This window comes from Rattus norvegicus, chromosome 20 (assembly GCF_036323735.1).
Source record: "Rattus norvegicus strain BN/NHsdMcwi chromosome 20, GRCr8, whole genome shotgun sequence".
In the NCBI taxonomy this organism is placed as follows: Eukaryota; Metazoa; Chordata; class Mammalia; order Rodentia; family Muridae; genus Rattus; species Rattus norvegicus.
The window spans coordinates 8,888,074-8,902,294 of NC_086038.1; the positions used below are offsets into that span (position 1 = coordinate 8,888,074).

Consider the following 14,221-nt stretch of genomic DNA (forward strand, 5'->3'; position numbering starts at 1 on the left):
CTGCACGCTGTCCGCTGACCTCCAAGTGTGCCGTTGGCATATGCCAGGCCTCCCAAAGAATAAATGAAGGCCATAAAATATTTAACGAGGGAATGCAGCAGAGTGTATAAATCTCGATTATAATCATCAGGCCCTGATGATTATACGTTATATAGTATTTTATATATAGTATAGTATATTGTACATAGTATTTCTACAAGCGAATTCTAAGGCCATATTGATTTTTCGGGTTTGTGCTCTGGCTTTTACTCTGTTGAGTTCTAGCCTGCGTGTTCTATGTCATGTTCTTATCTAATATTCCATGATTTCTTTTCATTAGCTATTTAATTCCATGTATATTGGTTGTTTCGGGGCCCTCAGAGGCCAGTAGAGGGCACTAGGTCCCTTGGGATTGCAGTTATAGACAGTCATGAGCTGCCACGTAGGTGCTGGGAACTGATCCTGGGTCCTCCTCCTCGAGAGCAGCCAGGGTTCTTAACAACTGAGGTGTCTCTTTAAACCCCCATACCATCATTTCAATTGCATTCTTTACGTTATAACACTAACACAACCATCTGCTTTACGTTATAACACTAACACAACCGTCTGCTTCTCACAACAGACTTCTCTCAAGTTCACAAATGAGCCACCCCAAGGCGTCCGGGCAGGCCTGAAAAGGACATTTGCTGGGATCAACCAAGACCTCCTGGACATCAGTAACTTGCCCATGTGGAAGCCCATGCTGTACACAGTGGCATTTCTGCACTCCACTGTGCAGGTAACCTGGGGAGCGGTGTTCACTGCTAGGGGGCGCTAATGAGTTGAGGTAGCCACTGTGGGAGAGAGCCTCTGGGAGGGCTCCCTGGCATTTCACCCCCTACAGGCTTAAGTATGTGTTTGTTACAGATTTCGCCTGTAGCCCTACTGTTCATCTGTGAGCTTTGGGGTACAGAGACCTTGCTTACGCTACTGCTGATTCACTCTCCATGGTCACAGTACCATGAGGCTATTCACAGAATGGCAGCCATTTATTCCTCCCTATGAGAATCCCTGAGATAAACAGTTTAAGGGGGAGGTGTTTATTTTGGCTCCCGGTTGCAGATGGTTCTATCACTTGGCATCAAGACAAGGAAGACACAGGAACATGTGACAGAGGTTAATCACCCTGTGGTGACTAGGAAACAAATCAAGAAAATGATGGCATCCTCAAACTCTATACCCTCAGGCACCAGCTTCTAGCAACCCAGACCCAAAGTTTCCACCACCTCCAAAACCACCATGGCCAATTGGAGAGGGGGTGGGGCTAGAGGTGGGGGAGGGTTTCCTATCCAAACTGTAGCGCTAAGCACAGTAAATATTTGTACAGTGAACAGATTATGAAGTGTGAAATTTGATCTTGAAAGTAGCCAAGACTTTTATCCACACCCTGCCTGATACTAACAACCACTAAGGTAGGGTTTTTGAAGTAGGGTTGTCCCCAATTTCAAAAGAAGGCAACTGCCCTGGGGTCATGGCTCAGTAAGGACAGAGCTTAGTGTGCAAGCCTAAGGGCCCAAGTTCAAACTCCAGAACCTACGCCTAGGAAGCTGGATGTGGAGGCCCACATGTGTAGTCTCAGCACCGGGGAGGCAGAGACAGGCACTTGCTGACCAGCCAACCCAGACTACTCAGTGAGTTCCAGGCCAGTTAGAGACTGTCTTTAAAAAAAAACAAAAAAACAAAGGGAGATAGGGCCTAAGCATCAACCCCCAAAGGTTGTACATACACGCACACACACATTCATACACACACATTCACACATACATGCAAACATATAAACTACACACTTGTACACACATGTGAGCATGCTGGTACACATATTTGCATGTGCAATACACACACATTCACATGCACACAAACAGTCATATATGTATACACGCATACACACACTCATACACTCACATTCACACATACAAACATACACAAACATACATGTACATACCTGTGAGCATGCTGGTACACACTTATTTGCATGTGCAATACATACACACATTCACATGCACACATACAAACAGTCATATATGTACACACATACACACACTCTTACACTCACATTCACACATACAAACATACACAAACATACATGTACACACATGTGAACATGCTGGTACACACACATATTTGCACATGTACACATACATACATATACATTCACATGCACACATACAAACATTCACATGTATACACACACGTGAAGGCACACACACACAGGCACGCGCACACACACACACACACACACACACACACACACACACACATGCATATACGTACAGAGAGAGTGGGGCTATTGAGTCTTAGAGAGTCTGTGTCACACATGGTATGGCCTGACTCTGATGGGCAGTTCAGTCCCTGGTTCTCAGTAATTGAAGTGGGGGAGGGGTAACCACAGTTCACTGCTTCCTGTCTGTGCTACTAGCTTTCACATGCTAATTCCTCATGCTAATTCCTCATGCTAATTATTATTACCAATTACTTATTTTCATTATTAATTGCTTATGTTGTGACTCAGCTGTTTTACGGTGACTAAGAAACGCACCTATAGATTTTAATTCTGCCATTTTATGTGTGGTTCAATATTGGAAAATGGGATGCCTTCAGTTCACAAAGGGTACCCCTCGGTTTCGCAGGGGCATGAAGGGGCCTTTTCCTGCATCCCTCCTGCCTTGAGGATGGGAGAAAGACACAACGAGCCCTTGGACATGCATGCCCTGACAGGTGTGTCCTGACAGCTGTGCCCACATGGGGGACAAAAGTCCCTGCATCTCTCCCTGGGAAGGAGGGGCATCCATAGTCCCCTGTTCCCACCCCCAGGAATGGCTATGTTCTTCTGGCTTATTGTCCACCGCCACAACGGGCCCTGTGCAGCCCCCAGAGAGGGCTGTGGGCGTTTCTCTGTCTCTTGGCTCTGGGAGAGTCCACCTTGGCTTGCTTGCTTCCTGGGTAGTTGTGGTTCTTACTAAGTTTCTCTGTGGCTTTTGGATTGTCAATTTCAGCTTTCCAGAGACCAATTTCACACAGCCTTATCTGAGGACTGTTCCCCTTATCATGTTCGAGTTCCAACACTGCCACGACCCTGTTGTTTGATCCCCCGGTTCACAGATAACAGTATTTTCTGGCTGTTCCCAGTCCCAGTGACTCAACTCTTCTATTCAGCTCACCCCGGAGAGTCGCTGTGGGTAGGGATTTTTCCATACGGCCAATGTGCCAACGTGGGTTTTCAGTGGACTTTATCTGAGTGTTGAACGGATGGGCCCAAAGCCCACGGTCCAGTCAGAAACCCAACTGTGCTTGCAGTAAATAAGATAGCGTGCTCAGGTTAAAAACCCAGAAAAACAAATGTTTCTACCTCCTGGGCTGGAAAGCTAATAGGGGAATGTCAGTCTAAAAGACTAAGGGTCTAGCAAGATGGCTCAAGTGGGCAAGGGCACTTGTTGCTGTGCCAGACACCAGAATTCCATCCTTGGAACACATGCTGGAAGGAGAGGACTCCTGAAAGCTGTCCTCCGAGCTCTACCCTCAAAACTCAAGCTACCCTCAAAACACAAGCTACCCTCAAAACTCAAGCTACCCTCAAAACTCAAGCTACCCTCAAAACTCAAGCTACCCTCAAAACTCAAGCTACCCTCAAAACTCAAGCTACCCTCAAAACTCAAGCTACCCTCAAAACTCAAGCTACCCTCAAAACTCAAGGTACCCTCAAAACTCAAGCTACGGTACACACACACACACACACACACACACACACACACACAGAGGGGGGGGGAGAGACAGACAAAGACAGACACGGACAGACACAGACAAACACAGACACAGAAAGACAGAGGCAGACAGAAAGAGACAGACTGAGAGAAAGACAGAAAGTATAGTGATTGGTTTTTTGGTTTTTTGTTTTTTTTTTCTTTATTGAGAATTTAGTCTGTAAAATGCTTGCCACCCCCGCATGAAGACCAGAGTTTGAGCTTGGAGAACTTATGTGAAAAATCTGGGCAAGGCCACATGGGCCTGCAACCCCAGCCCAGTGATGGGGGAGGGGTGAGAGTGGCGGGAAAGGGAGGGGGAGACTGAGCTCCCTGGCCAGCCAATCTAGTGGTAAGTTGCAGGTTGAATGAGAGATGCTGACTTAAAAAATGCCCAGGAGAGAGAAAGACAGAGACAGAGACAGACAGACATTGATTGATTATTGGGTCTAAGAGCTGAACAGCTGGTTTGTTACTTGGTTGGGCTCCCCATGAACATCTTGTATTAGTCAACTCTCCACCTCTCTAACAAATACCCAAGACAGTCAGCTTCTGAAGAGAAGAGGCTTGGCTCACAGTTTTGGAGATTTAAGTTTTCCACAGCCCTTTTCAGCTCTGTCGCTTTCAGCCAGTGCTGAGGCAGCACCTCATGGCACAGAACAGAGGAAGAGGCTATGAGCTCAATACCCCAACCAGATGCACCCCAGTCCGTAGGATCAGCTCTCGATAGGCTCCACCTCTTTTTTTCTTTTTTTTCGGAGCTGGGGACCAAACCCAGGGCCTTGCAGTTGCTAGGCAAGCGCTCTACCACTGAGCTAAATCCCCAACCCCTAGGCTCCACCTCTTAAGAGGCTGCACTGTACCCCAACTGTGCCCAACCGTGGGACCAAGCCTTTATTTTACTTCATGGGATCTGGGGCTACATCTCCAAACCAAAACACGCAGTGCATGTATGTGCATTAACATGCACACTCTTGCCAAACACATGCACACACACTAACAAGTGCACTCGTGCGTGCACACACTCATGCACGTGCACGAGTGTGCATGCATGTGCATGCATGCACATGCACACACATTCACACACACACTCATATTCCCTCTCTCTCTCTCTCTCTCTCTCTCTCTCTCTCTCTCTCTCTCTCCTTTTACAAACAAGATGCATGCAGACTGTTTTTGCAGAGACTAACGAATGGCCCATGACTACAAGTTGCAGAGCAGAGGGGCCCCTAATTGTGGTCCACCCAGCAGAACCTGTGGTTGAGCTCCCCAAGTCCTTCCCTTCTCCCCACTTTCTCTCTCTCTGAATCACAGTTTGTCACCATGCACAACTCAAGGCCATGGCGTGTGACACGGTCCTCACACTTGTAGGGATCTGAAGGATCGTCTTCCCTTCCTGGGAGAAGGACCTGTAGGTAGACATGGGCGTTAGGAAGGGGCAGCTCTCTGGGGGAGGAAAGCGCTGGAGTGTGTGGTTTTTTTTTGTTGGTGATGCAGGTTTAGGCTTCCTCCGAGGAAGGGGGATGCTTCAGCCATTGCCTCGGGAGCTTGTATCCATACACAGGGCAACCCCGAGGTGGCGATGCTCACTCCTAGCTCTCCCAGTTCTTCAGGAACTCACTAGCCAGATAGGTTAGATCGCAGCATGTGGTGGCAGTGGCTTCTGGTTTGGCAGTGGTTTCTTTGGCAGAAGCTACCCTTCCTGCAGCCGCATTGGATCCCTGAGGGAATCTTTCAGACTCCATTTGGTAGCACCTCTCTGAGAACGTTTCGACAGGACCCAGGAGAGGAGATGCTCTCTGGCCTCCCTGTTTTCGGTACTTAAATGCCATATCATTGCGGGATATGCGACAAGCCCCCTTTACCCCTACCCTTTGAGATTTTCGTCAACACATTTTCCAACCTGAAACCCAGTATTGCCTTTTTACTCTCCCCACATCTATAGGAAGATCAGTAAAATGTCTAGTAATTTCCCCCTGCCTTCCCCGATTGATGGCAATTTGTGCTGCTTTTGAACAAGTTGTTAGGTAGTGCAAACGCCCTAAGTGACAGTCCTCAGCCAGTGCCTGGAGCCTGGCCAGGCTGCTCAGGTTAGCCTTTGGGAAGATGACAGATTGGGGGAATGGGAAGGGGAGGTTAATGAAGGAATGGCATGGGGGGGGGGCGGATGGAGCTGCATGTGAAGGATGGGAGGACTCAATTTTTCTTTTAAGAGTTTCCAATATGATTTCGATATTCAACAAAAATTGAGAATGATGGTGTCCATTGTGTTTAAGGGAGGAGTCCAGCCATTTTTACAGAATTCTCATGTTTGGGAATCCCTCTCCTCATCCCCGAGGTTTGTCCACAGGGTTTCTAACACTTGAGACCACAGAGATTTTACTATTTCTAGGCTAAAGCCATTCTACTCTTAGCCAGGGATAACAAGTCCCTGAAGGGTTCTGGGATCTCAAGGGTCCTGCAGTGGTAGTTGTAAATGTGGACTTTAAAAAGAAAAAAATCCCAGCCCTTAAAGTAATTTAGGCATAGAATAAACACAGTCATATCACCAGGACCCAGGAAATGCCACCCATCAGTACATGGCCATTCAGGAAACAGGAAAGTGTCCCTTCCCCCCGTGCTTAGCTCTGTCAAGTTGAAGTCTTGACAAAACAGCCGTCTCTAAACTTAATAGCACACATAACAGTTCCTGCTTCAGCAGGCTTATGAGAGCCTTATTTAAACATTCTGAATGATTACAGCAACACAGTGCAAGTTTCTCTTACACACACACACACACACACACACACACACACACACACGTCATCATGTTTCCTACTGGTTCGAACCACTTCTGCCCATGATTTTTAACCTCTTAACACTGCACTCGGACCATCTAGTGTGGCTTGCACCCTTGATTTTATTGGTTTTATTGTTTATACCCTGTCTTGCTCTTTTACTAAGCTTGAGTTAACTACCGCCAGGGACGTGCACCCGAGCCTCACTAAGACCAGGACGAGCTTCGGCACCATTAAAACGTCTCCGCTCAGTGTATTCTCACCAGTCATCCCAGGACATTCCCATATTAATCCCGTATTCCCCAGGGCCAAGGGGACACTCTGTAACGTGCTTGCCACTCAAGCCCGAGGGACCTGGGTTGAGATTCCCAGAATTGCTATCAAACGCCGGCCGGGGAAGCAGAGGTGGCCGTATCTCTGGGGCGTGCTGGCCGGCTATCTAGCCTAATCAGGTTCAATGAGAGACCCCTCTCAAAAAAACCAATGTTGAGAGCGATACAGGAAGACACCCAGCTCTGACTCCTAGACACACACGTACTCAGGGGAGCAGGGCACACTAGATTATTCAAATGGCGTAGAGACCACTCTGGTCCTTCTGAAATCATCACAGAGCTGCTTACCAGTCTTTGGGTGGATGGAGCTTTGTGTCCAAAGCTGCCTGTAACCTACTGAGGTCTATTGCTACAAATTGTAAGGCTGAATAGTGGCTCCCAAGGCCTGGTTGCCCCCAGGGATATAGTCTCACAGGTGATGCTATGTAACCTCACCCCCAAGTTATCCCTGATTGGTGAATAAAGGTGCCTTCGGCGTACAGCTGGGCAGGATTGAGATAGGCAGGGCTTGGGGTCTGAGGAGAACTACAAAGGAGGAGAGAAGAGAGAACTGCTATGGGGTAGGCGAGTCATGAAATTATGACCAAGAGGGCTGACCAGTTGAAGCCAGAGCAGCCCAGACGGAACACGGCAAATTATAGTCCAGGCTTACAGATGGGGAATAGATTCTAATAGCCTAGAGGGTAGATATCTGCCTAGCCCTAGTGCCGATTACGGCATATTGTGATAATAAAAGTTGGGTGTCTTTTATCCAGGAACTGGATGATCAAAAACAGGGTAGAAACCCCCGATTGAGCGCTAATAGTTTTCTACAACAGCAACACAACCTGAAGGGAGTGAGTCTGGGTCCCTGCTGCTTTGAGAAGCTCACCCTCGTAACTTTAATTTTTTTCAAACCTTATTTTTAATGATGGTTCTTAGACACTTTACCCTCCCTGGTAGCCCTCCACCCACCAGAGGTAGTGGGGAAGAAAGGATACGGGAGAAGCGAACCTGTTTAGAAAGGTTCTTTGGAGCGACTCCTGTCGGGCTTGTCTGGAAGTCGGCAGTTCAGGTCACAGATTAGCAGGCAGCGCCAACTTGATCCACTCGGAAACACCTTACGGATACACCAGCAGTCCAGTTTGGTAGTCTGGATAGCAAACACAAATCAGCAGCATTGGTATTACCAAGCAGACACAGCCAGGCCTCAGCCTCAGCTCGAGTCAGCAGGAGGGACCAGCAGGAACACCGGGAGAAGTTCTCCCGCTGCGCCTCTCTCAGGGAAGTGAAGATCAGTGAAGACTCGAGACCCACGAGCATCACACAGATAGCTGTACCAGCGAGCCAAGCTCTCTCTAGTCACTGTCCACCGAGTCCAAACATCACCTGTCCTCCACATGTGTCGCCTCGGCCCGGGTCCTGCCTCAGTGAGCGAGTCTGTCTCAGCCTGACATCACTCTGCCAATCAGCCCAAGTCAGCAGAAGTGGCAAGAAACCGCAGCACACCACCCACAGTTTTTGTGGTGCAGTTTCTCTCTGTGGAGTCCCCACAAATGTAGCTCAACTACGCAATGTAAGGTGGACCAATACATGTGTGTCTATAGCGAAGGATCTTTCATTATGGGTCCTTTCACGGGCTTGCTTTAGCTTGTGTCTGCTTCAGCCAAACGTTCCTTCACCAGTCCGCCTTAGTCTTTCACCTGTGTCCACTCCAGGAGAACACCCCAACACAACCGACTTTCCAAGGAACCCTTAAATTTTCACTTGGTACCTGCTACTGCACTGGGACCTTCTGCCTGCTGTCTTTCTTCTCTACAGACTTTGTGTTTCTGTGTTTTCTGCATGCCTTCACCAAACCGGAAGGCCTCCCGCCTGTTTTCCCAGAACAGCCTCATTTCCCCTGTGAACCAGAAGCCTTGGGTCGAGTGTCTAGGCTTTTGTTGTTGTTGCTATTTTTCCTGACTTGTCATCCTGGCAAATCTCAGCAAATTACATTTCCTGTTACATTGTCCTTTTCTTGTTTCTGTGTCTTATTTTCTGGAGTAGATGCAAGCTTCTTGAGAACACATGTATTCTAATGTTTTGGTTTTTTTTTTTTTTTCTATTCTACTAGCAAGACTGTATCCCAGGGCCTCCAAATCTTGGGCCGAAGAGACCCTGACTGCTTGGTCTTTTTATTTCTAAATTTTGGTTCTTCCCCTTTCTTGAGGCTCTTTTTTTTTTCTTTTTTTTCGGAGCTGGGGACCGAACCCAGGGTCTTGAGCTCGCTAGGCAAGCGCTCTACCGCTGAGCTAAATCCCCAACCCCTCTTGAGGCTCTTAAATTACATCTTTGTTTATGGGGGGAGGTCACGTGCCACAGCTCACGGGTGGCCGGAGAACAGCTTTGGTGAGTTCGTTCCCTCCCCGCCTCTCAGGCACCGATTTAAGCCCACTGAGTCCTGTGAGAGGATGTCCGCCCACCGAGCCTGAGTCTCCCTCTCCGTTTCTGTCATCTAGAGAGATCAGCGAGTGGGTGGATGGATACTCGTTCATCAGAGGGACACAAGGACTTGAAATGATTTTGTGTGAACAGGAAAAAAAAGCTTCCACTGTGATTTTTGTCTCCTTTAAAAAATATACTTCCCCCTCAAGATGAACTCCTCTGCCTTTGCCTTCAGTGAGCCAACCTAGGAGAATGCTTTAAACGAGAATGGATGCGAAGTGACACGAGCTGAGGCAGCTTTCAGCGCTGGGGCAATTTCCGAAGCTCTTCTCGTTCTGGGGAACGGCTGGGCCGCCATCGTTCGGTACAAATAAATGGAAGTGTTTCCAGGGAGCCAGATCGAGTGTCTCCAGTAATTGCAAAGAAAGAATTATGCCTCATTCAACCCCCTCATCTAAATGAACCCTAAATTTCAAAAATTAAGTCAAATGCTTAGGTAAAACTCGCAGTAGATTCTGATTTTTTTTCCTGCAAAAAACGGGTAACAGTTCCATCTCACTAAGCGACTCACACTCTGAGGTTTGAGGGTTACATGGCAGAAGAAACCACGGTGACTTATTTTCATGTGGATATCTGAAAGGCTCCGCCCCACCCTGGCTGCCGGTGTAACCTAGAAAAGGCTCACATCAATGTCTCCCAGATCTACTCAGGGATTTCAAGCTCCGAGTCAGCCTTGGAATGGACCTCACTGGGGATGGGGGAGGGGTTCCTTCAGGAGGCCAGTGACTGGCCAGCGTGGCTTAGATAACTTCGAGTCTCTTCACCCCACGAAGACGAAGATGGTAGACCCGTCCTTCACTGCCAAGCGTGCAAATCCAGTCAGAGGACCAAATATTTCAACAGGAGACAAGAAGATAAACAGACCAACCATTTTGGTTTGTTTTGCCACACCTGGGAAGAGGAGACCTCAATAGAAGAGTTGTCTCGGTCAGGTTGGCCTTCCGTGGGGGCGTTCCCTTGATTGCTGGCCAATGGGGGTTCCATTAGGGGCGGAACCATTCTTAGGCAGGTGGGCCTGGGTTGTATAAGAAAGCCGAGAGTGAGCCTGGAAGCCAGCCAGTAAGAAGTGGCCCTCCATGGTCTCTGCTACAGTTTCTGCCCCCCCAGGCTCCTGATGATGGTGGACCGTAACCTGCAAGCCAAACAAACCCTTTCCTCCCTCGGGTTGTTTTTGGTCACCGTGTTTATCCCAGCAACAGAAGCCAGATTAGGACTCGAAGGGAACATAGATGCCGGGTCAGGAAGCCATCAGGAGCAGCACACAGGATCAGGGGCAGCAGTCTGCCCTCTCTCAACGCCCTACCCTCCACCCCGTCGTAGTCTCTGTGGGCAAGGTGGAACATGGCGCTTTGAAACCCTCACAAGTACCTATCTTCCTAGTACATGTTGCTGCAGGAAGAAGTTTTTAACTCGGTCCACATTCCTAGAACTGTCTGGTCAGCTTTTTTTTTTAATCTTTCTAATTAGCATACAAAATAATGGGTTTCGTTATGGCATTCTTCAAGCAAATTTTGGGTTGAGCCTCTGTGATGGTTTGTATATGCTTGGCCCAGGGAGTAGCATTATTAGAATGTATGTCCCTGTTGGAGTAGATGTGCCGCTGTGAGTGTGGGCTTTAAGACCCTCATCGTAGCTGCCTGGAAGCCAGTCTTCCCCTAGCAGCCTTCAGATGAGCATGTAGAACTCTCAGCTCCTCCTGCCCCATGCCTGCCTGGATGCTGCCGTGCTCCCGCCTTGATGATGATGGACTGAACCTCTGAGCCTGTAAGCCACCCTCAATTAAATGTCATCCTTTATAAGAGTTGTCATGGTCATGGCATCTGTTCACAGCAGTAAGACCCTAAGACAGTCGCCCTACTTACTTCTTCCCCATCTCCCTGCCCCTCCCTTCAGTTGTGTGCGTCTGGCATTTCCCACTGTCCACCCACCCGCTGATGGACATCCATGCTGGCTCCATTTACTAGCTACTGTGAGGAGAGCAGCAGTAAGCATGGATACCCAGGCATCTCTGCTAGGATAGAAGCTCCTTCAGGGGGCGCTGCTAAGGCTGGGTCAGATGATAGTTCTGTTTGTAATTATTTGTAAGGGCCCTCCAAACCGGTTTCCACAATGGCTTCACTAATTTGCACGGCACTAGCAGCAAGCGGGAGCTACTTCCTCACAGCCTCACCAGCCTTTGCTGTTTATTTTCTTGACGGTTCCTGATGATCAACACTCCAACCTTCTGTGTGTGTGTGTGTGTGTGTGTGTGTGTGTGTGTGTGTGTGATGGAATGAATCTCAAAGTCGTTTTAATTTGTATCGCACTGGCTAATTTGTATCTCCAGGGGGTGTTGAACACTTCTAAAATATTTATTAGCTGTTTGCATTTCATCTTTTGAGATCTGTTCATTTTAACAGTCCATTTGTTAACCGGCAGGATTTTTTTTTTTTTTTTGGTGTTTAATTTTTGCAATTCTTTCTGTAGTCTATAAGTAGGGCTGGCAAAAGCTTCCCCCATTGTGCAGTCTGTCCATTTTGCCCTTGGTTTCTTTTTTACTCTGTAGAAACTCCTTTTCTTGGGCTTGTTGTCTTTCTTTAGTCAATTAGTGAAGAGATGGGGACAAGAGTCACATTAACATTCGACAACCTAACCCAAGAGGTGTAGATCAAGACGTCCCGGAAGCATCTTCACATTTCTGAGAGAGCTTTAAAATTTATTCTTTGTTTTCTGCCCTTCACCATTTCTCCCCAGGGTTGGAACAACTGGATTAAATTAAAACTAATGGTTTCGTTAATATTTTAAAAGCATACCTTTAAATTCAGTGATTAAAACCGTCTTGCTTTCATAGACTTTCTTCTGTGACTTGTCCATGAGTTTGTCCTAGCTAATAGGTTTCTTTAAAAGGTGGGATGTGAAGGAGGTGAGGTTTGGAATGGCAGCAGTAAGAAGAAATGGCTTATGAAGGTTTCAGTGTGTGTGTGTGTGTGTGTGTGTGTGTGTATAATGTATGTGTATGTATGTGTATGCATATGCATGTGTGTATGTGGTGTGTGGGTATGCACATGTGTGTGCACATGTGTGTGTGCATGCTCATTCATGTGTTGGAGAAGGCAGAGGAAAGAATAGTATGTATTCAGAGAAGCAGAATTGCTGTCCATGTAGATCCTGAATCTAGACCCTAGGATTGGGGCTCCCGAGCACATATAGGACCCTCCTTAGAATTTCACATGGGCCAGGCAGGGAGAGCTTACCAGCACAGAAACTGAGCTCATCTGTATGACTTTCTGGGTTCCCAAGGCTTGGAGATATTAGGGCTACCATTTATATGCCTACAAATGCATCCAGGGCTCTGGGGGTGGAGACACTCAGGAAAGTACTTACTTTGCAAATTCAAAGATTTGAGCGTGATTTCTAGGACCTACATTAAAACCCTAGGTATGGGGGCACGTGCTTGTAATCTCAACACAGGGAGGCAGCGACAAGAGGATCCCTGGAGCTTGCCGGTCAGCCAGTCTTACTAGCCAGTCTAATTGGTGATCTCTAGGTCAAGGAGGTGATCCTGAAGGAGGTAGATAGCTGCCCGGAGGACAGTACCTGAGCTCACCCTCTGGCTCCAGGCATATGCCCACATCTACACAAACATAGACACAGAGAGAATTGAAACAGCCCCCAGAATATCAAAGCAGCTCTGTCCTTTGAACTGAATCCAGTCTGATTATTCACAGGCAATTGAGCAACTTTGAACAGCCACGGTTTTCCAAGCGTCTTCCAGGTCTCGCTCAGTTTGGCAGTGACAACCGTGTGAGGGTGGCGCGAGGGTTTTAAAGACAGATGTGTCATGTGTACAATAAGAAGTCTTAGCTTTCAAAACTCGAGATGGAAAAATTACAGAGTGAACCTAGCAGGGGGTCGAGTTCATAAACACTCGAGTTCTTCAGTAGAAGATGTAAACCCTTAATCATGACTTTCCAAACTCCCGGGAGGCTGACTCAGAAGAATGACAAATCCAACAGGCACCTGTTAAGAATCTCCTGCAGTTTCCCTAGGAGTTGCCAATGGAGACCTAGACGAGCCTTGTTTGTTTGAGATGGGTCTCAGGTAGCCCAGGCTGCCCTTGAACTCACTGTGTAGCTGAGAACGATTCTGAATCTCTGATCTTCCTGACTCTACTTTCCAACGAGGGATATATATATATATATATATATATATATATATATATATATATATATATATATATATATATACACACACACACACACACACATATACATATACATATACATATATATAGGCTGTGTTACCATGACAACCTAATTAGACTTAAAAAAAAGTCAGTAACCGCAACTTGACAAATATTTGGAAATTTGTTTGTAAACCATTAGCTGTCGTCGTTACATAATATTTAATGGTTAATATATCTCAAAACTGCGCATGCTGTTTGCGTTTGGACTCCTTCCGAGACAGGGTCCTGCCGTGTAGCTCAGTACTCTGAAGTCACAGTCCTCCTGTTGTAGCTTCCCAGGTGCGGGGATTACTGGCCTGCACCACCTAACCCAACTATACATTGTCCTCTGATTACTTTTAAGTACTTTTATTGTTTGAGTGCGTGTGCGTGTACACACACACGTGCACAGGCTCAAATGACTACAAATGCTGCAGTAGAATGGAGCTCAGGTCATCAGGCTTGTGATGACTTGACCTTCCCCCACTGACCCACTGACCCACTGACCCACTGACCCATCTCTCTGACCCCATATTGTTCTTTGCACGCAGTGCCTGCTTACCTCAATAATGAAGCTTTTGTTTTTTATTAAACGTTACTGTGCCAACCGTAACAGAGGAATTGGCGGTGGATGCAGTTTGGTGACACTGTACTTGCCTACCACGCCCCATGTCACCGAGTATGACT

The 14,221-nt window shown here is 47.4% G+C and overlaps 1 protein-coding gene across 6 annotated transcripts in view; it reads left to right on the top strand.

The window, feature by feature from the left end:
• Positions 1 to 14,221, top strand: part of Dnah8 (dynein, axonemal, heavy chain 8) — a 254,479-nt gene that overhangs the window by 193,703 nt on the left and 46,555 nt on the right. For all 6 annotated transcript variants that reach the window (XM_039099327.2, XM_039099333.2, XM_039099329.2 and 3 more), the window contains one exon: positions 602 to 757. In XM_039099327.2, the coding sequence (XP_038955255.1) occupies positions 602 to 757 (156 nt within the window). The remainder of the gene's footprint in view (positions 1 to 601; positions 758 to 14,221) is intronic.